Below are 24225 nucleotides of genomic sequence, written 5' to 3' on the forward strand. Positions count from 1 at the left end.
AATCTGTTATTTCTACTATCCATGTTTTTATCTTGTTCCAATATTTCTTAATTTCTGGGCAGAGCCACCAAGCGTGGTAAAAAGTTCCCTGTGCTTTTTTGCATTTCCAACAGGTCGGATTTACATTTGGGTACATTTTCGCTAACCTTGCGGTATTCTTTCTTTTTTCTATTCTGCTGTCCCCAAGTACTGTGATATCCATTATCCAGACTTTTTTTGTTTTTCTTATTAAAAGTGGTTATGTCTGGGGTGTTGTGTGGCATATGTTAATCTGTTTGAATTCTAAAGTCCCAGAGAATTTTTTCATTTTCTATTATTTTGTCTGTTTTGTGATCCCATCAGTTCTCGCTTACAGGCAAGTGATATTTTTTGCAGATATTACAATGCACTATTGTTGCTATCTAGTCTCATCCTTGTCTGTAGACAGTCTATACAATATTCTTGCAGCAGCTAACTAGGTGAGGCACTGTTTCTTCAGCTTCTTTGCAGAGATGGGATTGGTTAAGGTGCTGGCCTAGAAACCAGAGGTAGGTTCTAAATTTTTTTGCTACCGGTTCTGTGGGCGTGGCTTATTTTGTGGGCGTGGCTTGATGGTCATGTGACAATTATTTAGGATTTAGCAGAGGTACTGGTCTACCAGGCTTTTAACTGCTTGCAGAGCTGTACCGGTCTACCCATTTATTTTTGCAGGCACTGATCTACTCATGTATTTTTGCAGGCACTGATCTACTCATGTATTTTTGCAGGCATCGGTCTACTCATTTGTTTTCTTTTAACACTGATCAACTGTAGGGTGGCCCTTTGCAGCCCCATGGCAAGAGTTTAAACAGTTTTTTTCCCTCTAGCCATCAGCTGGGACTCAGGAGGCAGCAATAGATTGGGGGTGGGGCCAAATAAAAGGTAAGAATAACATGGGGGTGGGGGGGCAGGGAGCGGGGGGGCAGAACCGGTTCGGTGACATCATATCGTCACCACTACCGGCTCGGCAGAACCGAAGGAACCCACCACTGCTAGAAACCATGAGGCTGAATCCTAGCCCCATTTTAGGCATAACTTTGGGTCAATCACTTTCTCTCTCAGCCAACCCACCTCACAGGATTGTTATTGTGGGGGAAAATAGGAGAAAGAAGGAATATTATGTACATTTGCTGCCTTGATTTATTTATAAAGTAATAACAGTGGGATAAATTTAACAAATAAATAATTTTGCTATCTATTGCTGTCTTCTCAATTCTAGCATTGTATGCATGTGTCTTAAGGCTTGGTCTTTTATAGCCAGAATTAGCCTCTGTCTCTACAACATTCCTTCTTTTATTCATTGCCACGTCATGTTATTTGCTTTGCCTGCTGGGTTTTTATGTACTGGCCACATAATACTTTTCTTTGCCATGTATCTTTTACATGGCCATTGGCCAATGCCATTGCATTAAAAAACCAGCAGGCAAACCAAATAAGAAAATCATTATTTATGGTTGGTTGTACAATCAGCCAGATGTTTATATTATGATTGGTTGCAGTCAGCCAGATGTTTAGACTGAAAATAGTATTTTTATCTAACTCACATCCTTCCCAAAAATCTAAGATGGGAGATATTGTTGTTTGATGGTGTTGAAAGTATTGTCACAGGATGTAAGCTGTTCCAAGTAAAGCTGCCTTTTGCAACCGACTGAAGGTAATTTTGTCAATGCTCATGGCCTTCAAATGACACTCCAATTGTTTTGGGATTGCAACTGACGTGCCTATTACTATTGATACTGTTTTTGTTTTCTTTTGCCAGCCTTTCTAGTTCTATTTGTAGGTCTGTGATTTGTCCAGTTAATTTCTATTGTGCTGTCTCCAGGTACTGCAACATCCACTATTTATTTGCTTGCTTGTATCCTGCCTTTATTATTTTTACAAATAACTCAAGGCAATGAACATATCCAACACATCTTCTTCCCCCTATTCCCCCCATAGTAACAACTCTGTGGGGTGGGTGGGGTGGCCTGAGAGAGTAACTGGGCCAAAGTCACCCAGCTTTCACAGCTAGGCTGGCCTTGAATTTACAGTGTCCCACTTTCTAGCCTGGAGCCTTAATCACTAGACCAAACAATCCAGACTTGAAATGTTTTATGCTAATTTTCATCTGAGTTGTACAAAAGTTAATGCTTTGAATGAATGTATTTCAGAATATTTAAAAATGTTCCACTTTGAAATTCACTTTTCTGGGTAATTTACACTTCATTTTCGTTAATTTTTATTAGTCTGTTCCTATGGTTTTGTTCCATATGAATAGATTTAATAGATTTGAAAATACAATTAATATTTTATTTAGTATAGTAAATGGTATAGGAAGGGTGGCCAGGGTCATTCATGCAAAGTATAGTAAAGGGGATAGGAAGGCTGGCCCTCCTCCTTCAAGCTTAGCTGATTTTACTGATTTTACTTTACTGATTCACCCAATCAAATTTCTGAATACAGAGGCTAGAATTCATAAAATAATAATGCAGATAGTCCTCGATTTATGGCTGTAATGGAGCCTACTCCATACAATCATAAGTCATGATGGTCATAAAGTGGATTATCATGTGTTTAACCCAATTTTATGATCTTTTTCAAAATGGTTGTTAAGCAAATCGCCATGGTTGTTACGTGAACCCATGGTTTGTTATGGGACTTTTTGTTGAAAACCAGAAGTAAATTGTAGTCATCCTGTAACTTCAAATGGTTACTAAACAACCAGTTGTTTGTCGAGGACCATCTGTACTAATAATAATAATTTAAACATCTGGCTGATGATGAGAAAGACAAAAAAACCTCTGGATTGTTTGGTCTAGTGATTAAGGTTCCAGGCTAGAAAGTTGGAATCTGTGAGTTCAAGGCCTGCCTAGCTATAAAAGCTGGTTGAGTTTGGGCCAGTTACTCACTCCCACCCTTTGTTATGGGGAGCATAGGAGGAAGAAGGTATGTTGCAGATGTTCGTTGCCATGACTTATTTGTAAAAATAATAAAGGTGGGATACCGTTGACAGTTGCAAAACAAAATGGCAGCTCAGAGCTGAAACTCCGAGGCTAGGAGGGAGATGTTTTGACATTTTCAAGAGTGTGGGGGTCAATTAACCATCCACAGACCCCCCTCCCAGCAAGCTGAGGTATTTTCGGCTCAATAGAGCTGTGGATGGAGCCCAAGGATAAAACCCGAGCCGAGCCCGAAGATCAGCTGTTTGTCAGTAAAAAGACTGAGGGCAGTGGGGAGGATGTCAACATGGCTGGCTGCCATGACCGGGTCAACCACTGAGTCTAATATAGCTGGTGAAATGGTTGGCGAGACGGTGGCAACAGCGACTCCAGATAGGGTGTTGATAATGATGCCTGGGCTAATAGGCACTGCTTGTAGCAACATGGCGGCGATGATGTCTATGGCAAGGGGGGTTACAATGGCGAGGGGAATGGCGCTAATGACAGCGACGGCGACGGCAACACCAGGAGGCTGCAAGGAAGCCCTTGTTGTTAATAGAGGAGAGGGCAATGCTGCAAAGGCTATAAATGTTAGGATCCCTTCAACCTCTAGGGATCTGTTGCACTCCTCTTTCTTGAAACTCTGAGGACTTATTAAACTAATTGAACTAAGTAGCCTGAGCAAGGTGATGGATAGGGACTGAGGATTACAAACTGGAGATGATGACTTACTCTCCCCCTCAACTGTCCCTCTCTCCTTTATCAGATCTAGATCTATTACGACCACTCAGCGTTAACTTGCAATCTTAGATCGATCTGCAGCTTTATTTACCACCTGTTCCCCCAAGATTACCCTGATTATTTAACCCTAAATACTTTGTCCAGTGGCTCTGCCTTACTTTTTTGATCTAATCCTCGGCCATCGCTGGTATCAGGACTGGAGGAGATACAGACATCGAGAGTCTTGGATTATGGGGAGATAGACCACCTTCTCTTTGTTTGTTTCAAATGGTTTGGTCGCTGTGAGAGGACGACCTTTTGAGACCTCTACCCCCACCTCCTTTGGATGGACTTACTACAACCACAAGACTTCCCATCGTCGTGAGAGGGCGATGATGTTCCGATGTATTGACATTTGTAACTTACTGATCTCCCTTTTACATCTATTTCCTCCCTTATTTTAAATTACCTGTCTTAACCATCTCTAACACTCTTAGAAGAAAATGATCCTTCATCTCCTTCAACTCGCTCCTATCTTTGATGTATTCAACTGCGGAGCTCCTTGCACTGCGAGATTCCCCCCTCTCGCATGTCTGGCCCTCTCAGTTATCAAGGGCCGCCCTTGAGGACGGGTTTTGGAACCCTGAGAGGTGGTTTGCAAAAAACCGACGGCTTTGGGGGTTTTTAGATAAATCTTTAAGTTCTATTTTAAGGGGTTCTGGGAGGGATTGTGGGAATGGATCTGGGGGGATCCATAAATCCACTGAAAGGGGTAATGGGTCTGATAATCATGGTGGGGAGGATGGGGACAGAAATCTGACAAGGATGCAGGGGGATGAAGCAATGGGCATTAGTATAGTAAGTGGGAGGGGCAGATATGACGGCTGCAGGGGGCCATATTATGTTTCGGGAGTGCGCACTCGATGTTTACGAGCGATTGCCCACTCCGACCCCCAAAGCACTGCTCGTTTCCCGGGTTGTTCAGAGTCTCAGACCCTGGGTCTACGGCTGATGTTATGTAATGCCAGGTCAGTGGTAAATAAAGCCCCCCTCATTCATGATCTTATTTCAGAGGGGGGTGCTGACCTGGCAGGGATTACGGAGACCTGGTTAGGCCAGGAGGGAGGAGTTCCCCTTGTGGAAATGTGCCCACCAGGTTTCCGTGCATTCCATCAGCCAAGGGCTCAGGGAAGGGGTGGGGGAGTGGCAGCAATCTTTAGAGAAAGTCTTTGCCCGAGGGAGGCCACTGTTCCTCAGATAGCCGGATGTGAGTCCCTCCTTGTGAAGTGGGGTCAGGGGATTCAGATGGGCCTACTGATTGCGTACCTGGCTCCCTGCCACGTAACAGCGGTCCTGCCTGAGCTGCTCGACATTATAGCCGGGGTGGCGGTGGAAACCCCCAGACTTATTGTTATGGGGGATTTTAACCTGCCATCTGCTGGTGAGATGTCGGAGACGGCTCGGGAGTTCATGGCTTCCATGACGGCCATGGGCCTGACCCAGGTAGTTCAAGGCCCCACCCACTTGGGGAATCACACTCTGGACTTGATTTTTATCTCTGATCAGTGGCTGAATGATCTAAGAATAGGGGATATAGACATCAAGCCCTTGTCATGGTCTGATCATTCTCTCCTTCACATGGACTTTCAAGTCACTTCCACCCACCGCAGGGAGACGGAACCAACCAAATGGTTCCGTCCCAGGCGCCTGATGGACCCCGAAAGGTTCCTGATGGAGCTTGGGCCATTTCCTGAGACTCTGGCTCACGACTCGACTGAGGACCTGGTGGTCGCCTGGGACAGGGCGGCTACTGGGGCCTTGGACCGCGTCGTGCCTTTGCGGCCTCTGACCCGATGCCGATCTCGTCTAGCTCCTTGGTTTTCCGAGGAGCTGAGAGAGATGAAGCGTCGGAAAAGACGCCTGGAGAGTGATTGGAGGACAAGCCGATCTGAATCTGACCGAACACAGGTGAGATCTTATATTAAGATCTACCTAGTGGCGATAAGAGCGGCGAAGTCTAGCTACTTCTCCGCTCTTATTGCATCTGCAGAGAACCGCCCAGCTGCGCTGTTTAGGGTGACCCGCTCCCTACTTCAGGTGGGGGTACGGGAAGATCCCTTAAAGGGTCGAGCTGAGGATTTTGTACAATTCCTGCATGATAAAGTCGCTCAGATTCGGGAAGGCCTGGACTCCGATTGGGTAGATCCAGGGGAGGAGACGGGGGCAGGTCTTGAGAGCGTTATCTGGGAAGAGTTTGACTCTGTGGCTCCTGAGGACGTGGACAGGATTCTGGGCAAGCTTAACGCTGCCACATGTTTATTGGACCCGTGTCCCTCCTGGTTGGTACTGGCCTCCCGGGAGGTTACACGAGGCTGGCTCCAGGGGATTATAAATGCTTCTCTGAGTGAGGGTGTCTTTCCCGCCGCCTTGAAAGAGGCGGTTGTGAAGCCCCTCCTCAAGAAGCCTTCCCTGGACCCGGCTATATTATCAAATTATCGTCCAGTCTCCAATCTTCGCTTTGTTGCGAAGGTTGTTGAGAGTGTGGTGGCGCGACAACTACCCCGATACCTGGATGAAGTTGTCTATCTGGATCCGTTCCAGTCGGGCTTCAGGTCACGATACAGCACAGAAACGGCATTGGTCGCATTGGTGGATGATCTCTGGAGGGCTCGGGACAGAGGTTGCTCCTCTATCCTGGTCCTATTAGATCTCTCAGCGGCTTTTGATACCATCGACCATGGTATCTTACTGCACCGGCTGGAGGGGTTAGGAATAGGGGGCACTGTTCTTCGGTGGTTCTCCTCCTTCCTCTCTGACCGTTCGCAGTTTGTGTTGGCAGGGGGGCAGAGGTCGACCTCGAGGCACCTTATTTGTGGGGTGCCGCAAGGGTCAGTCCTCTCACCCCTTCTGTTCAACATTTATGTAAAACCGCTGGGTGAGATCATCCGTGGTTTTGGGGTGAGTGTTCATCAGTATGCTGATGACACACAGCTATACATCTCCACCCCAGACCACCCCAATGATGCCCTTGCTGTGATGTCCCGTTGCCTGGAGGCCGTGCGGATCTGGATGGGGAGAAACAAGCTCAGACTCAACCCCTCCAAGACCGAGTGGCTGTGGCTTCCGGCGTCCCGGTATAGTCAGCTGGTACCATCACTGACAATAGGGGATGAGATCTTGCTCCCCACAGAGAGGGCCCGCAACTTGGGTGTCCTCCTGGATTCACGGTTATCTTTAGAAGATCATTTGACGGCCGTGGCCAGGGGTGCCTTTTATCAGGTTCGCCTGATCCGCCAGTTGCGTCCCTTTCTGGATCGGGACGCCTTGCGCACGGTCACTCATGCCCTAGTTACCTCCCGTATGGACTACTGTAATGCTCTCTACATGGGGCTCCCCTTGAAAAGCACCCGGAGGCTCCAACTGGTCCAGAACGTAGCCGCGCGGGTGATTATGGGCGCAGCTCATTACGCCCATGTAACACCTCTCCTACGTGAGCTGCACTGGCTCCCGGTGGTCTTCCGGGTGCGATTCAAGGTGTTAGTTATCACCTTTAAAGCGCTCCATGGCTTAGGACCTGGGTACCTACGAGACCGTCTTTTGCCACCAATAGCCTCCCACCGACCAGTTCGTTCTCACAGGGAGGGACTACTCAGGGTACCGTCAGTCAAATTATGTCGACTGGCGACTCCCAGGGGGAGGGCCTTCTCTGTGGGGGCTCCAACCCTTTGGAATGAACTGCCCCCGGAGATACGGAATATCCCTGATCTCCGTGCTTTCCGCCGTGCCCTCAAGACCCTGATGTTCCAACAGGCAGGGCTAAACATACAAACATGCAAATGATTTTTTAAATGTTATCTAATTCTGGGTTTTATTTAATTGACCAAACTAAGTAACAATTTTAATTAGCAATTTTATGATGTTTGTGTGTCTATATTTTTCTTGACTGTACACCGCCTTGAGTCCTACGGGAGAAAGGCGGTATAGAAATATAATAAATAAATAAATAAATAAATAAATACAAACAAACAAACAAACAAACAAATAGTGGAAGTTGCAGTACCTGGAGACAGCACAGTAGATAAGAACTGGAGAAAATCATAGACCTACAAATAGAAGTAGAAAGGCTGTGGCAAAAGGAAACAAAAATAATACTATTAGTAATAGGCACCTGAGTTGCATTCCCAAAACAACTGGAGTGTCATTTGAAGACCATGAGCATTGACAAAATTACCATCAGTCAGTTGCAAAAGGCAGCTTTACTTGGAACAGCTTACATCCTGCGACAATTCTTTCAAAATGTTTTCTCAAAAACATTAAAAACAGATTAGTTCAAAAATTATTATTCATTTCCCACTTCACATCCTTTTGAAATATTCCTAATTTGGTTTATCAAAATAGAACCTTTGCAAGACGTCTTGTTACATTCACCTTAACAATAAAACCAGGATTAAATAGATTCTTTGCCTAAGGTATATATAAAGTATAAAGATACAGAGAATATCTATGGAGAACTCCTAGATATGGACTTGTCATCCACCAGGCTCCTTGTCTTACTATGGGTTTTTTTTAAGTTACATTAATAACTACAAAAATAAATATACACAGCAGGCAAGACAAATATAACAATCATTAGTCATTACAACAACTAGGATATGGGTCCCTTCCCACACTCAGGACCCTAGGCTATATCACAAAACCAGGTCTTTGGGGCCTTCTACAAGGCCAACAGGGTCAGGTGCAAACAAGGTCTAGAAGGAAAATGTTCTAGAGGAAAAGGGCCTATGGCAGAAAAGGCTCGTCTTCTGTGCCTACCAGCTAGCATTCTGCTCAGAGCATGCCCATCCTGCCAGACTGGCTATGATGAGTAGAAACAACTAGGGAGAAATGGTCTTTTAATTACCTGGTCCCAAGCCATAAAGGGGTTTAAAGGTGAAAACAAATTCTGTGCATACTTGCACATATACCACATAGCCAACACCATTTACTATCTGCGCTGCCGTGTTCTGTATCAGTTGAAGCTTCTGAATGCTCTTCAACAACAGCCCCATGTAGAGCACATTGTAATAGTCCAGATGGAGGAGTCACAAAGGCATGAGTGATAGCAGGAATGACTTCCTGGTTCATGAACAAGCACAAATGGCACACAAACTGAAGACGTGCAAAGGCCTTTTTATACAGACCTGCCACCCACTCTTTCAGGAGGAGCCAGGAGTCCAAGGCGGCCCCCAGATTGTACACCAGGTCTGGGTGAACCAGTGCCAACTCATCCAAAACCAAAGGTGAAAGATCCTCAGCACCAGAAGTTCCAAAAACCCACAACTACTCAGTCTTCCTTGGGTTGGGCCAGAACCTGTTCTGTTCCATTCAGGTCCCTATAGCCTCCAGGTATTGGCGACAAGATGTACATAACCTCAGTCAGGTGACCTGGAGTGGAGGTGTAAAGTTGAGTGTCATCAGCATGGTGATCATCATCAGCATAGTAATACCTCACCCAAACCACTTGGTGACCTCACCCAGTCCTTCCGGTCCTATATCAACACTAATTGGAACTTGACTTAGAGGAAGGATGAGAACCAGGCCCACACAACGCTGACCACTCCCAACTACTGCAGCTGATCCAGAAGGATAACATGCCAATAGTAACTAAAGCCACTGAGAGTCCAAGTAGAGAAGGATAGATGCACTTACCCTGCTCCCACCAGAGGTAATGACCTAGAGCACAATCAATCATCTTGATCTCATACCCATGCTTGAATCTCAACTGAAGGGGGTTCTTTGAAAAGTGGGGATTTATGAATAATAGTAATTCAGTTTACATGGCCATCCACAGAAGGAAACGGGAGAAGATGTGTGGAAGAGTGAACCCACCACCCGGAATGAGTAGGCTATTTTTTCTCTTCTGGGACCCAGAGTTTTGGTACTACTTGGAAGGAGGATCAAAACAACCCAACCATCTCCTTCTTTGGACCATCTATTTTAGAAAAAAAACAAAACAAATTCAAGCATGTGTGTGGTATGTTAAGAAAGGAGTCAAGCTATGACAGCAGCAAAGATGCGGAGAAAGAGAAACCTTCAACCCAAAGACTAGGCATCTTAGTTCTTCAGGCAGTGAGAGAAAACTTAAATTTTTGGACCCACAAGAGGAAAGAGCCTGAAAACCCAAGCAAACCTGCAACCAAAGAAAGCAATTGAGACTGAGACTGACTAGAAGAGTTGAAGACCTGGAGGAAAAGGAAATATTTAAAGAGCTAAGAAATTGTTAAGGTAGGAAAACATAGTGACACAAAACATAGAGATAAGAACATAGAGATAGAAATTATAGATTAAATAAAATAGCAATAGCACTTAGGCTTCACAGCACTTTCTGAGTGGTTTCCAATGCCAGCATATTACCCCCAACAATCTGGGTCCTCATTTTACTGACTTTGGGAGGATGGAAGCCTGAGACAACCCTGAGCTGGTCAGGATCGAATTCCTGGCTGTGGACAGAGCTAGTCTGCAATACTGCATTCTAATCCACAGTGCCATCACGGCTAAACTTAGAGTAACAGGAAGACAGTAATATATATAAGATAGGTGGATAGATAGTAATAAATAGATATTTAAACAGAAACAAGCATGGGATTAGCCTTAAATTCTGAAGTAAGGAATAGGAGTTTAACTTGGTACAGTAAAATAGTTTTTGTGGAAAAACAAATACAGTCTTTGTGTTTCTGTCCCATGCCATAATAAGAAAAAATACTAACCAAATGATAAAACCTGTATCATGAAGTCATTGTGCAAGTACTGCAACTTACATACTTGCATCAAGAATAAAGCTGTTTCTACTATACAAATTTCACAAGGACTGAATTTCCATCAGGATATCAGGATAAGTGTCTCATCATTTTTGTGTTAATGTGGCTTGCTGGCAATTTACTGTAGTTATCTTTCACATTTATATTTACTGTTAAAGTTCAACTTGATAATTGTACATAATTAAATAAGTCTCTACAGTGACTTTTAAATGTAAAAGCTGAAAATCTAAACAAACTATTTTATTGTGTGCCTAAACTTGTGTTTTTCCAGAACAGAAATGTATTGCTTGCTCTATATTTTCTTTTGGTGTGTTTGGTGGAACACTCAGATGTCTACCGTATCCGGGTTGCAAAAATCCAGCTGAACTCTAGGTGACAGAAGAAATAGAGAAAGCTCTAATTTTTTGTTGCAATCTAGCAGTTGCCTAAAGTCATGAAGACCAGATATGGTAGACTTAGTCATAGTCAAGTTCTGGTACAAAGAGAATTCCTGAATGTTTAATGAAATAATGATTCTAAGTCATATTTACCCAACAAATAATTGTTCTAAAGCAAGAGCTCAAGGCTCTTGTTACCAGCTAATTAGGGACATTCATTTGTGTTTGTTTGCAGTTGTTGTATTCATTTAAAATGAATAGAAACCTCATTCATGAAAAGACAGCATGAACGTAGGAGTCTCTAAATACAAAAGTGTCATTAATAACTAACCCAAATAACCTGAATGTAAATTAAACAGGAGGAGAAAAGAGTGGTATGTATGTTTGCTGCTTTGAGTTATTTATAAAGTAATAAAGGCAGGATAAAAAATCTAATAAATAAAATAAAATATTTAATGAAATCTGATTAAATATTAATATTTGATTCTTTTTATTCATTAGATGATTTGTCAAAGATTTGTATAATTATTGTTTAAATTTAGTATAAACTTTATATATTGTGTGACATGAGGGAATCATCCAACATGGTGATCCCAATGGGCACCAACTGCCATCACCCGCTGCCTTGTAACCCTGTCCCTGCCTCCACAACTGTTGACAAATTTGACAAGGTAATAATACCACTTACTCTTTCATGGGGGGAAAAACTGCTAGTTAGCAGATTTGGGGAATGGAAGTCAAGTACAGCCGCCATTATTAAAAGGTGAATATTAACTTGGTTCATATTTGTCGCAAAATTGACTGCCTACGAAGGCTCCTGGATTGGGGCTGAAAGCAGTAGTAGGTTTCAAATCCTGTTGCTACCGGTTTGCTTGTGGACGCACGTGCGCTTGCGTGCAACACTTCTGCACACGCGCAGAGGTCCGGGTGGGTGGGAGGAGCCTCCCGCTGCTGCCACTACTGGTTTGCCTGATCCAGGGCGAACCATTAGCAACCCACCACTGGCTGAAAGGTGAAAGTGGAAGTATGTCTGTCCCATATTTGGGTAGACCAGGTTGCCCTGATAAAAATCATTTAGTTCTCCTCTGGTATATCCAACAAAGTGAGGAGAGCCCATGGCTTAGAGGTTAATACATGTACCTAATAAGTAAGTAGCCCAGGTTCAAATCCCAGAAGGATATGGCTAGCTGACAAGAGCTAAATAGCTTGAAATAGTTTTATACTAGCCTCCCTTTATTTTTCTGTTGATAAATATAAATTTAACTTGGTTCCAATTCCAAAATATCTCTGCCCATCTGCCAACTAGGAAAATTTGTATAGGGTGCAACTGGAAACAGCCAATCAAATCCAGTACTTCATTTTGATTAATAGCAACTGCTCCTCTTTTTAAATGACTCAAGCAATAGAAGAGTCAGTCCCAAAATGACATCCACATTCTGCAATGATTATCTCCAGTTTCTTAGTAATGTATTTTCCTATCTACTGTAAACTGATATCATTATTGCACATTCAGACCTGTCCTAATTTTTTCAATAAGAAAAAAATCAGAAGAATCAGTAATGACACAAAGAAAGTTTTTACAACTTAGGTCAATGTTATCAGGATATGCAAGTGTTTGTATTTTGTGATTTTCTCCGGTTCTTTCTATCTGCTGTCTCCACATATTGCCATGTCCCCAAGCTGAACTCCTTTGTCTTTCTTATGGACTATTACCTATTAGGTCTAGGGTATTATGTGGCAGGTATTTGTCTGTTTGAATACTAAAGTCCCAAAACACTTTAGCATTTTTATTTTTTATTACTTTGTGTGTTTGCAGCAACAATTTGGTGGGCTACTATTTCTTCAGCTTTTTTGCAGAGGCAGCATTTGCTACCTGTCGCCATCTTCTCAATTCTAGTTTTGTATGCATTTTTTATTAAAGCTTGGTCTTGTGCAGCCAGAATTAGCACCTGTCCCTTTCTTCAGTTTTCTTGTTCTAAGCCAATGCCAGGTCTTATTATCTGCTTTGTCTGTTTTTATGTACTATTCATGTAATACTTTGCCTTGCTATGTCTGTTTTCTGTCCTTCATTTGGTCTTTGTTGTAGACCAGTTTGGTGTCTACAATATCTATCAGCAACTGTGTCTTCAATTTTGCCACTGATCTTTGCACACAGTTTTTGATGTTTCTATTGACACCTATTATTTGGAGGAGGAGGAGGAGATGATTGAAGATAGGTATTGTTTTATTTTGTGATTGTAAGCACCCAGAGTTTGGTTCAAGATGGGCAACTACATGTTTTAAATATTTAAATAAAATTAAACATTCCTTCCAAATAAAAAAAAATATTTATAGAAGGAGGAGGCAATAGCAAACCACTTTTGAAATGTTGCCAAGAAAACTGCATGGACTTGCCCAGACACTTGCCAGGAGTCAAGATTGATGCAACTGCCACTCCAGTATATCAAAGCTGGAGATGGCACCTAATACTAGAGCAAAGGTAAAAGTTAGCAAGGTGCTACTATTTCAAATCTTGCCAGAATTTTACCAAGAAAACTCCAGAAGTTGTTGAGGCAATTGTGACAAGGAAACGCTGAAACAAAGGCACAGAGGGAAAAAATAAAGGTGAAGGCTGAATATTATACAAGGTTACATTAGAACACACATACCTATGGATAAAAAATGTTCTTATATGTACCAAAATACTTCTAAACATGCTATTATACTAAGAAAGCTGACAGGTGGTTTGTGACAAATACTGCTCATAACTCTTTATTTAACATAGAACATAGTGTTGCTCAGTAACATATTTTGCACATACAATAATTCAAAATGGAAGAAAATGGATCAGCTGCCATTTGTGTCATGTGTTTCTCTGGTTCTGATTACTAACGTATCTTCAATATGACTTATCCATAACTTTTCTAATATAAAGTAAATATTAGCAATTAGCATCTAAGATTTGCAGCATTTTCTTTTAATGAGCTTTGAAACTGTAATGCTTAATGCATGTTAGTACCACATCCTATCCTCAAATGTCAAACAAATATAAAAACCAAAATTTTTAGCCATGTATTGTATTCTCATTCTGAAAACACTTGTACTAAAAACTCAGTTGAGGCTTACTGAAGAATATCAATGTTTTTAATCTTACAATGAAATTGGCATTATAAGAAACTTTGGAAATTGCTCTCAGAGGAAGAAGGTAATAAAATTACCATTTATGCACTGATTTTTTTTCTAATATTTTGTACCTTTAATGAGATAATTAGCTCATAATTAATTAAATGTCCTCCCTCAAGGAGTTACCTATGGAGAATTGTATGTGATCAGGGAAGTTATCACAATCAAAAGCCCTTTGATGTGTTCCATATAGTTAGAATTCTTACAGCAGTTCTGCACGGCAGCCTTAAATTTCTCCTATCTTTTATTGAATGTTGCTGGACTCTTATGACGACTTAAGAAAATTCTGTGTGAATTGGGTCATCTCAGCAGCTGCTTGTGAACTTCCAGCTATCACAACTCCCTTTGGACAATTCTTCTGTTGAATACTCACAACTTTCCATGCCAAAGCATTTAGAATTGCTTTCATTTCTCTGGATGGATCTTACTGGAATATACTGTTTTGAAAACCTTTAATGCTGTTTACAAAGTTAAGACATGAAAATGCACAGAAATTCAGGCACAAGTTTAAAATAAGAGTTTAAACTCTTTGTGGTGTGTTGAAAAATAACTGTGAGAAACACTTTTGGGGTGACAATGTCTGGTAGATTTTCTTTTTTTTTTATTATAAATTTTTTATTGAAAATTATTAAAATTTACAGAAAAAAAAGCATAGCAATATGGATAGAATTGCAGAGAGTAATATAATACATATAGAACTTTAAAGTATCAATTTTCGCCTAGAGATAGTACAAAGCTCCATTAAACCCACTCATCAGAAGAAAGAAAAGTTTATCCAGAAAAAAAAAAGATTCTCAATTGCCATGCAGATTCTTTTTGCGAGATAGACAAGAATCGGGGTTATATAGGAGCTGGGACAGGTGGTATGCTTGGCTGCAAAAAAAGAAATCTTAAGAAGAATGGAAATATTAACCTTAGTGTGAACGTGGGTAAATATTTATAGGAGCACTGCATGGCAATGTCTGGTAGATTTTCATGGATATGGAAAGACTTTATCCATCTACTAAAATCTTTGCCCATATACTTCCAAATTAGCCCAGACAATCTTCAAAAGAAGGAACTGATCAATTTCTTAGAGTCTAAGAAAGATTTGAACTACTGAAAAGATCTGTGGAAGTGATTGCCAGCATTCACAGGAGAAAGGAACTGTATTTTTATACTCCAACAAGAGACAAGATGATTAATTAAGAGCATGGAAGGATGATTCCAAGCCTCCTTATTGTATTCTTGAATTTATGGACTTTTTCCAATTTTAGAACTGAAACAGCCTTTTTGCTTTTGAAGGGAGGCAAACAAGCACATATTTGCATGTGCACAGCCCCATTCATGCAAGTGACGGAGACTCATGCAAATGGAGTGCACACTCATGTGCTTGCCCGCTGCTTGCGCAAATGGGGATAAAGGCAGGCATTCACCTGCTATTTCCAGAGCCTGGTTCCGAAAGGCTCAAGGCCCGGTAGTGGGCTGTGGCCCAAGGGCCCCTGGTATAGATTATGGATTTGTCCAAGAATCTTGAGCATCTTTCAGAAGCACAGGAAGTACTGGGAACATAACTTATTATCTGTTTTTTAAAAAACAAACAATTGCAGTCATCAGCTTTTGTTATAAAATACTTGGGAGGGCAGAACAAATGTAATTAAAAAATCCTCCCCTGCACCCAAAATGCCTGTTACCATACCTCACTGCCCCATGTTACCACAATTCTGTCAAAGACTCACACAGTTGTCCATCAGCCAGTATTTGCTCACAACTACTACCACAGCCATTTGCATGCTACTAATCAATATCATATCTTATTCTGAATGAAATCTCTTCTCTTATAATGCATATCCCTACTGTTTTCTTAAGTGGGTGCCTTGAAGAGGTAACAAATCATGCAATTGGCATGTAAAGGCCATAACTATAACCAACCTATCTAAGAAAACAGGATGCTGAAGGGGCAAAAGTAGCTCATATATAAGATGAACAATAACATCATAGCAAATTGCTAGTAGTGCTATGTGTAGCTGAGTAAATTTAGTGGTTTAGTGTTTATTAGAATATGAAACTTTCTTTTAAGCTTTCTTCCTTTTCTCCTTCGTAGGACTGGGTTACAGTATTTGTTCTTGCTATCCCTTTTATGCTTTCTGGAGGCATAATGTTGTTGTATGACTGCTGCTGTACTTGCCCTCTTATTCTTGAGTGCTAGGAATAATCTTCCAAGTTTTTTGTCCCATATACCCACTTCAGGGATCACTTATAGTTCTTGATCAAGTAAAACAATATAGGACAATTTCAACCATGCATAACTGAGAGCCTATGCATCATAGTTTTGAACCATCAGAATATCCTTCATTTCATAATAATTCCACCTCCCCACATTATTTCTCTCTGCATTCCCCTTTGCCAACTATTTCCTCTTTCTCATCTCTTTCTATATCTCCTGTTTTTCTCTTCAAGCAAGCAATGATCTGATTTCTCAGTTATCCCCTTCCCTAATGTACCTCCTTTCTGGCCACCATTTTTCTTTGCATCTATCATCCTATCCCTATTCTACTCTCTTTGTATCACTCATCTATTATCCTTAAAACTTATAACAATTGTTAAAACTGTGTTGTACTTGTTTAAGATAAATTTATCTCACTTTTCAAACTGAAAGGCATTATAGGTAGTCCTCGACTTATGGAAACAACTAGGACCAGAACTTCCATCACTAAGTGATGCAGTTGTTAAGTAAATCCTGCCCAATTTTATGACCTTTATTGCCATGGTCATTAAGGAAATTATCACCATCATTAAGCAAATCACACAGTTGTTAAGCAAATCTGGCTTCCCCTATTGACTTTGCTTGTCAGAAGCCAACTGGGAAGGTTGCCAAAGCCAATCTCATGACCCCAGGACACTGCAATCATTGTAAATATAGGCTAGTTGCCAAATGCCCAAACTTGGATCATATGACAATGGAAATACTGTGATGATGTTTAAGTGCAAAGACTGGTCATAAAACACTTTTTTTCTGCACTGTTATAACTTTGAACAGTCATTAAACAAATGGTGGTAACTCAAGGACTAACCGTATCAATAGTTTACAATTTTTTAAAAAAAAGACTGTCCCTGACCTCAGTTTTATAGAATATAACAAAGAAGGAAAAGAGAATAAATAGGAAAAAGAAAGAAAACAATTCATGTTTCAGGAAACCTCTAAGACAGGGATGTCAAACTGATTTCATGGAAGGCCGCATCAGGTTTGTGTTTGACCTCGGGGGGGGGAGGGGTGTATGGCCAGGGGGGCATGGCTAGCATGATATCATTCGGGGGCACCTGTGGTGGCCCGAGTGGTCTGCCAGCGAAAACAGGCTCCCAAACTCCATTTTTTGCTGCAACAGCCTCCTGCAACCCTCTGCCAGTGAAAATGGAGCTCAAGAGCTGAGGTGGCGCAGTGGTTAGGGTGCAGTACTGCAGCTACTTCAGCTGACTGCTAGTTCAGTAGATCAGTGGATCAAATCTCACCGGCTCAAGGTTGACTCAGCCTTCCATCCTTCCGAGATGGGTAAAATGAGGACCCAGATTGTTGGGGGCAATAGGCTATTTAGTATACTGTCTTTGGTGTAAGGCACCCAGAGTCCTCGGAGAGTGGGCAGCATAGAAATATGAATAATAAAATAAAATAAAATAAAATAAATAAAGAGGGCCATGTACGGTCCTCCTGAGCTCCCTTTTTGGCTGGGATGGCCTCCTGCAACTCTCTACCAGCGAAAACAGAGCTCGCGAGGGCTGCATACGGCCGTCCCAAGCTCCATTTTCACTGGCAGAGGCACTGTGGGCCGGTCCTTTGCTGTTTCCAGGCCAGTGCCGTGGGCCAGATCTAAGCACCCCATGGGCCGGATTCAGCCCGTGGGCCTTGAGTTTGACACCCCTGCTCTAACAGCTAAATATGGGCTGGCTCAGGAAGACCAGTGGTATTCAGATAATACCACAACTGTACAACAAATGTTCATGTTGCTGTTCTTAATGACTTCTATGACCTTTATAATTTCAGGATCAGCAAAACAGAACAGCAAAAAGTAACTTCTGATAGCCTAGATACAAAATCAGTGATTAAAGGTATCCTTTCTCACTTTGAACAACATCTCCCAACATCCCTTTTTTTTCTTCTTTGCCCACAACTTCACTCTCACCCTCTTTTCATCCTTCATAGTACTCATTGCTTCCTAGCCCGCTGTCCCTTTTGCTTTAGTTGATTCTAGTATACCCAATTGGTGAGCAGCATTTTATTCTTTATCTCCTATAGCAGAAAATCCTGGGCTGGCTTAATTCATATTACAACATGAACTGTTTATGGAACCACCATCTTTTAGGCTCACAGGTTTTTTTGGATCCTAGTCTAAATATATAAATTAATGATATTTGTGAGAAAGAAATGCAAGAGATTGACGATAGGATCTTCTGCAATCCAAAACGTGCTTTCTTAATAATAGAAGTATTTTTAACATGGAACTCAGCACAGGAAAGCCAATCTCTACAACAGATTGCTTAGCTTGAAGATTATGTTTATTCCCATCACTCTTTATCTGTAAACATATGTTTCTTATCTATCTTTTTCTTAATTCAATATGTACTTAACAAAGTACATGCACAGGCAAAAAAGAAAAAAAGTGTTAGCATTTCCAATATGTTTAAGAAAGGGCTAGAGCTTCGGTAAATATAAGGAAACAAGCCAAAATTAAATAGATTTGTTAAATTCAGATCTCACTACATCTGCTAAACTGTTGTTATTATTATATAATAATACTGAATTTTATTTTATGTTGAACTAATATATCTGCTGATAGAAATATAAAACTTAAAAGTACACATACTAATTACTAGAAACAGTTCTGACTTCATTGTTTCTTTTAACATTTCCTCAGTCCTTTACCATCTATGACTAAATTAGATATATTTAACTCTAAATTGGATGCTATTCTTGTCTTTGCCACCCACAGAGATTTGCTCCTTTAGAGAGATTCACTCACAAACTCTCAGTGTTAAGAGAGACTTAGGAAGAACTGTATTACAAGAAAGGCAACTTGTGACACAGACTAAAACATTACGAACAGCATATTTCCATATTATATCATTGAAGATACTGACCATAATCCAAATCTCTCTGCACATGTACAAATATACAGATCATAAAATCATAGGATTGGAAGGAACCTTGGAAGTCTTCTAGTCCAACACCTGCTCATGGCAGGAGACCTTATACCATGCTGGTCAAATGATTGTCCAATCTATTCTTGAAAACCTCCAGGGTTGGAGCGTACACAGAAATTATTTTAGTGTGCAAAACAGTCAGCACATATGATATGAATGATTCAGAGTTTGTGAATTTATGCTATTCAGGAAGTCAGTTCTTTATGCTATTGAAGAAATTAGTTTTTCAAACTCCAAACTTTCAGACAAAAGAGATCATTTCATTTTTTAAAAAAATACAATTAAAGTCCTGCCCCAAGCACAGGATACAACTCAGACTTTATGAGGTTATCTTTTTTGATAAGCAGCAGATTGCTATAACACCATTTTATTTATTTATTTATTTTATTTTATTTTATTTTATTTTATTTTTATACCGCCCTTCTCCAGCAGGACTCAGGACGGTGAACAGCCGAGATAAAACAGAACATACAAAATTTAAAAAACAGTTTAAAAGGTAATTAAATAATTTTGGCCCACAATTTAAAACAACCCAATTAAAACCAATTTCAAATTAAAACCGAACGGATGGGATCAAGCCAGCCCGGCTAGGTGAAATAAATGAGTTTTCAGGGCCCGACGAAAAGTCCAGAGGTCTGGTATCGTGCGTATTTCTGGGGTAGGTCATTCCAGAGGGTGGATGCTGCCACAAAGAAGGCTCTCCCCCTGGGGGTCGCCAGCCAACATTGTCTGGCGGATGGCACCCTGAGGAAGCCCTCTCTGTGCGAGCGTACTGGCTGATGGGAGGCTATTGGCGGCAGAAAGCGGTCTCATAGATACCCCGGCCTTAAGCCATGGTGCGCTTTAAAGGTGGTCACCAACACCTTGAAGCGCACCCGGAAGACCACTGGGAGCCAGTGCGGCTCGCGCAGGAGAGGTGTCACATGGGAGCGCCCCGTCGCTCCCATAATCCCCCGCGCGGCCGCACTCTGGACCAACTGGAGCCTCCGGGTGCACCCCAAGGGGAGCCCCATGTAGAGAGCATTGCAGTAGTTTTCTAATTCTGCATGGGAAATTTCAGTTCATTATTCACATATTAGCTTTGCATATAGAAAATGTAGACAACACTTTTGTAAACTCCAGTTAATTAAATATGAGTATAAGATCCAGAATTTCAAAATTCCTCATAGTTTAACATTCTCTGATCCCTGGCTCACTTACAATAATTCAGTAATTACATGATTTCCTGAAAGTCTTAAAAGATACATTTTCCAAATGTATGTTAAAAAAAATTAAACCATGTGTGGGAAAGATTCATTATTTAGTTAATAAAAAACTAATTGGCAATTTGAACAACAGCCAAATTCATTTTATATAAGCATACAACTTTCTATTTCATACAGAAAATTTTTTCATGCTTATCCAGGAGTAGAATAGATTTAATTTAATTAAATTAAATTAACTTCTAAAAATATGAAGTAGATCATACAGTAAGGGAGTCTTACATATGTATAATAAATGAAGGAAATCAAAGTACAGAAGATGACATTTATCTATGATGTAATTTAGTGCACAAAAGAATTGCACCTTAATGACTAACATTATTGCAAAGTATTCATTATTACAAGACAATATTATCTACTAATATTTATTTTAGAGTCATATTTTATTTATTAGAATAAAATACGAGATGTTAGAATTATAAAGTAATTTATGAGAATCAATTAATTAGAATTACCAACTATTCCTAAAACTATGCATATTATCCTAAATTGTGCAGGGCATTCCGTAGTTTGGATGAACAAATTAGAATGGCTCCCAACAGTAAAGAGGGAAATAAAAAAGCCAGTAATAATGATATTAATGCTAAAACATACAGTGATCATTCATAGAATATATATCTTTGCTCAGGGCATACAGAAATAACATAATAGAGCAAAAATAAAGATTATCTTCTTAAATCAAATACAAGTCAAGACAATATATTCTTATCATTTCCTTCAGTTTCTGTCTTCCAGACTGGACTAAATGTCCCATAATTCCCAATTAATATGATCTCAAGTCACAATACCCGGGGATCATTAAGATTATAGTCTTATATGCCTGGAGAGTTGTCCTAGTTCACAACTGCTAGTTGCTTATTGCAACAGGTATTTGCTATAGAAAAATCTCCCTTCACTAGCAACAGGACCTTTTTCCTTTCCTTTCATTGTTTTTACCAGTTGAAGGAAGAAATGTACTGTATATAAAAAGCAACATACACTTATTTTTTTTCTAATTTTGTGTCTAAGTCAGAATATAGATAACAAATGATTCTGTCTGACCTTTTTATTAGAGTTGTTGCCTATCCCAATAAATATAGTCTTCCTGAGAGATTAATCAAATTTAGAGCACAATTATAATTTCATAAGGACCAAGTAGGATCTTGGTTCCACTTGGTTTCCAGAATGTTATGTCTATTAATTATATATAAATTGAATCTGAATATACAAATAATAGCCAAGTTTGGTGTCTGTTTCATTTAATTCATAAACAAGTAATCCAAGATATGATATGCTAGCTATTATACCACTACCCCAATTCAGTCAATTCAATTAAAAGGATAAATAGGATCAGTTATATGAGTACTTCATTAAACCATCAGGACTGCTTTGGCCAGCCTTTCAATATAAAACCTATAAACATTGGTTTCCTGATGATAGTAGGTTTTTCTCACCACCTTGAATCACCATGTAGATTCAAGAGGCAAAACATGGACTTCAGGAAAATTCTAAAGACTTTCATAAAAATGTAATTGATGCCAGCTTGGCAGGAAAAGATTACAATACCATTTCTAAACTCACCAATTTACAAACAGAGGCAATGTCAAATTTATTTCGGACAATAATGAATTTTTCAAAAAGAGACCACCCTTAAAAGGTACAAGACATCCTGAAAAGATTTAACAATATAACTGCTTACTTTAAATGTCCTTAATAATATATTCAGTTAGCAAAATTTAAGTACAACCAGTTTTAGCATATCAAGTTTTTGGACCATAGAACCATAAGAGCTGAAAGGGGCAATTAAACTAACTTGTTCAATATTGTGCCATCTGACGCTGATAAGCACTGCCTTAATTTTTTGTTTTTTCTTTTCTTTCTTTTTCCTTCCTTCTTTCTAGATTTATATGGCCATCCTTAAGCAATCTGGGTAGCTAACAACTATCATAAAACCAATAAATAGAATAATCATAAAAACAATAAAAACAAAACAATAAACAAAAACCCTCACTGTAAATGGGATGTCACACTCAGCTACTCTATTTCTATGTCTTCCACCCATACAAACTCAGTGACTCAGTAAAAAGGCAGGTCTTAACAGCCTTCTGAAAGGATAGAAGGATGAAGGGTCTGTCAAATCGCCAGTGGGAGGGTATTCCACAATGTAAGGGCAGCCATGGAAAAGGGATCTTCCCAAGGTTCCACTGGATGACAAAATTTCAGGAAGGGGACATGGAGAATGACCTCTCTATATGATTAGTGGCACAGGCAGATATTCTTAGGGAGAGGAGTCCCTCAAATAGCCAGGTCCCATGCCATGTAAGGCTTTAAAGATAATTAACCAGCATCTTGAATTGCATCCAGAACAAAAAAGTGCAGCTTGTGCAACAAAGTTGTAACATGGGTGAACCTATGGCCACCCAATACTGTGCATACTGTTGTGTTCTGGACAGTGATTTTATTTATTTATTTATTTATTTATTTATTTATTTATTTATTTATTTATTAGTTATTTATTTAGTTATTTATTAGATTTATATTGCCACCTATTTGTCCATGGCTTATAGCTTCCAAGTGCTTTTCAACCATAGCTCCATGTAAAGCACATTGAATAATCCGATGAGGAGGTGACTAAGGAGTGAGTGACCCTGAGAAAGGCCTCTTGGTTCAGGAAAAGGCATAACTGGTGCATTAAAAAATTGTGCAAAGCCCCCGCCTCCCCGCCTAGCTATCACTGACTCATTAAACAGGAGTGTGAATTCAAGACTCCCAAATTATGTGTCCGCTTGGTCCAGGGAATTGCAACCCTGACCAGATGACAAGTCACCAGACCCTGGAGGCCCAAATACCCAAGCTACTCCATCTTGCCAGGGTTGAGCCATCCGGACCCTTGCACCCTCCAAGCACTTAACATCATCACTTGCCCAGCCCGGGGTATAGATGTATAATTGGATATCATCAGTATACTGATGCTATACCATGTGCCATCAGACGACTCACCCAGTAGTTTTAAATAGATGTTAAAGAGGAATGGGGGGAGCCTTGAGACTGTGGTACCCCACACTGCACTCACCAATACTGATAGGAACCAACCACAGAGAAAGGAAGAAAACCACTGCAAAACAGTGTTTCCCATTCCTGGTTCCCAGACGTGGCCAGGATAGTTGCAACACTCCAATCCCAGGCCATTCAAAGGTTATCAGCAGGCATGACCTATGCCATTTCAGTGCTACGTACTAGCCGGAACTCAAGCTGAAAAGGAGCCAGATAATCTGCTTCATCCAGAACCCTCTGAATGCCAATCATCCTCTCAACAACCTTCCTCCAAAAGAGAAGGTTGGAGACTGGACAAAAGTTATCTAACACTGATTCAAGATGGTTTCGTGAAAAGGAAGTATATCACAGCCTCCTTCGAGGCAGGCAATACTCTCCCCTCTTGCAGAGGTATTAACTAGTGCTTGAACCCAGGCATATGTCATCATCTAACCTTAACCAACCAGAAGAGGTGAGGGTCCAAAACAAAGGTGGCTGAGCTCACAGCCACCAGAATCCTATCCACTTTGAGATCAATTGGCTTGATAATAATGGCCACTTTCAGATAATGGCCACTTTCGAAGGATGTGCCCAGCTGGAGTCCAGCTCTGAACACAGTTGAATGACTTTATCTTCCAGTTGTTAGGAATATTCCTCAGTGGGAGGGTTTCTGTGGCTTGACTGCAAGAGAAGTGGATGGTACCTTGAGATTAATGAAGCCATATCTCCTTTGTGTTGAGCTTGATTCCTCCTGCATACACACCTGGTTTTTTTGGCAATAACA

At 40.7% G+C, this 24225-nt stretch overlaps 1 protein-coding gene across 9 annotated transcripts in view; it reads right to left on the reverse strand.

Moving 5' to 3' along the window:
• RIMS2 (regulating synaptic membrane exocytosis 2) overlaps nt 1-24225 on the reverse strand; it is a 267667-nt gene that overhangs the window by 236779 nt on the left and 6663 nt on the right. The window contains exon 2 of one of the 9 annotated variants that reach the window (XM_070940384.1): nt 13921-13934. The exons of the other annotated variants lie outside the window; for them this stretch is intronic. Coding sequence (XP_070796485.1) covers nt 13921-13934 — 14 coding nt within the window. The remainder of the gene's footprint in view (nt 1-13920; nt 13935-24225) is intronic. 9 annotated transcript variants of the gene reach the window in all.

Source organism: Pituophis catenifer, unplaced genomic scaffold (genome assembly GCF_029215685.1).
Source record: "Pituophis catenifer annectens isolate HBS135680 unplaced genomic scaffold, rPitCat1.0.hap2 SCAF_3, whole genome shotgun sequence".
Lineage (NCBI taxonomy): Eukaryota > Metazoa > Chordata > Lepidosauria > Squamata > Colubridae > Pituophis > Pituophis catenifer.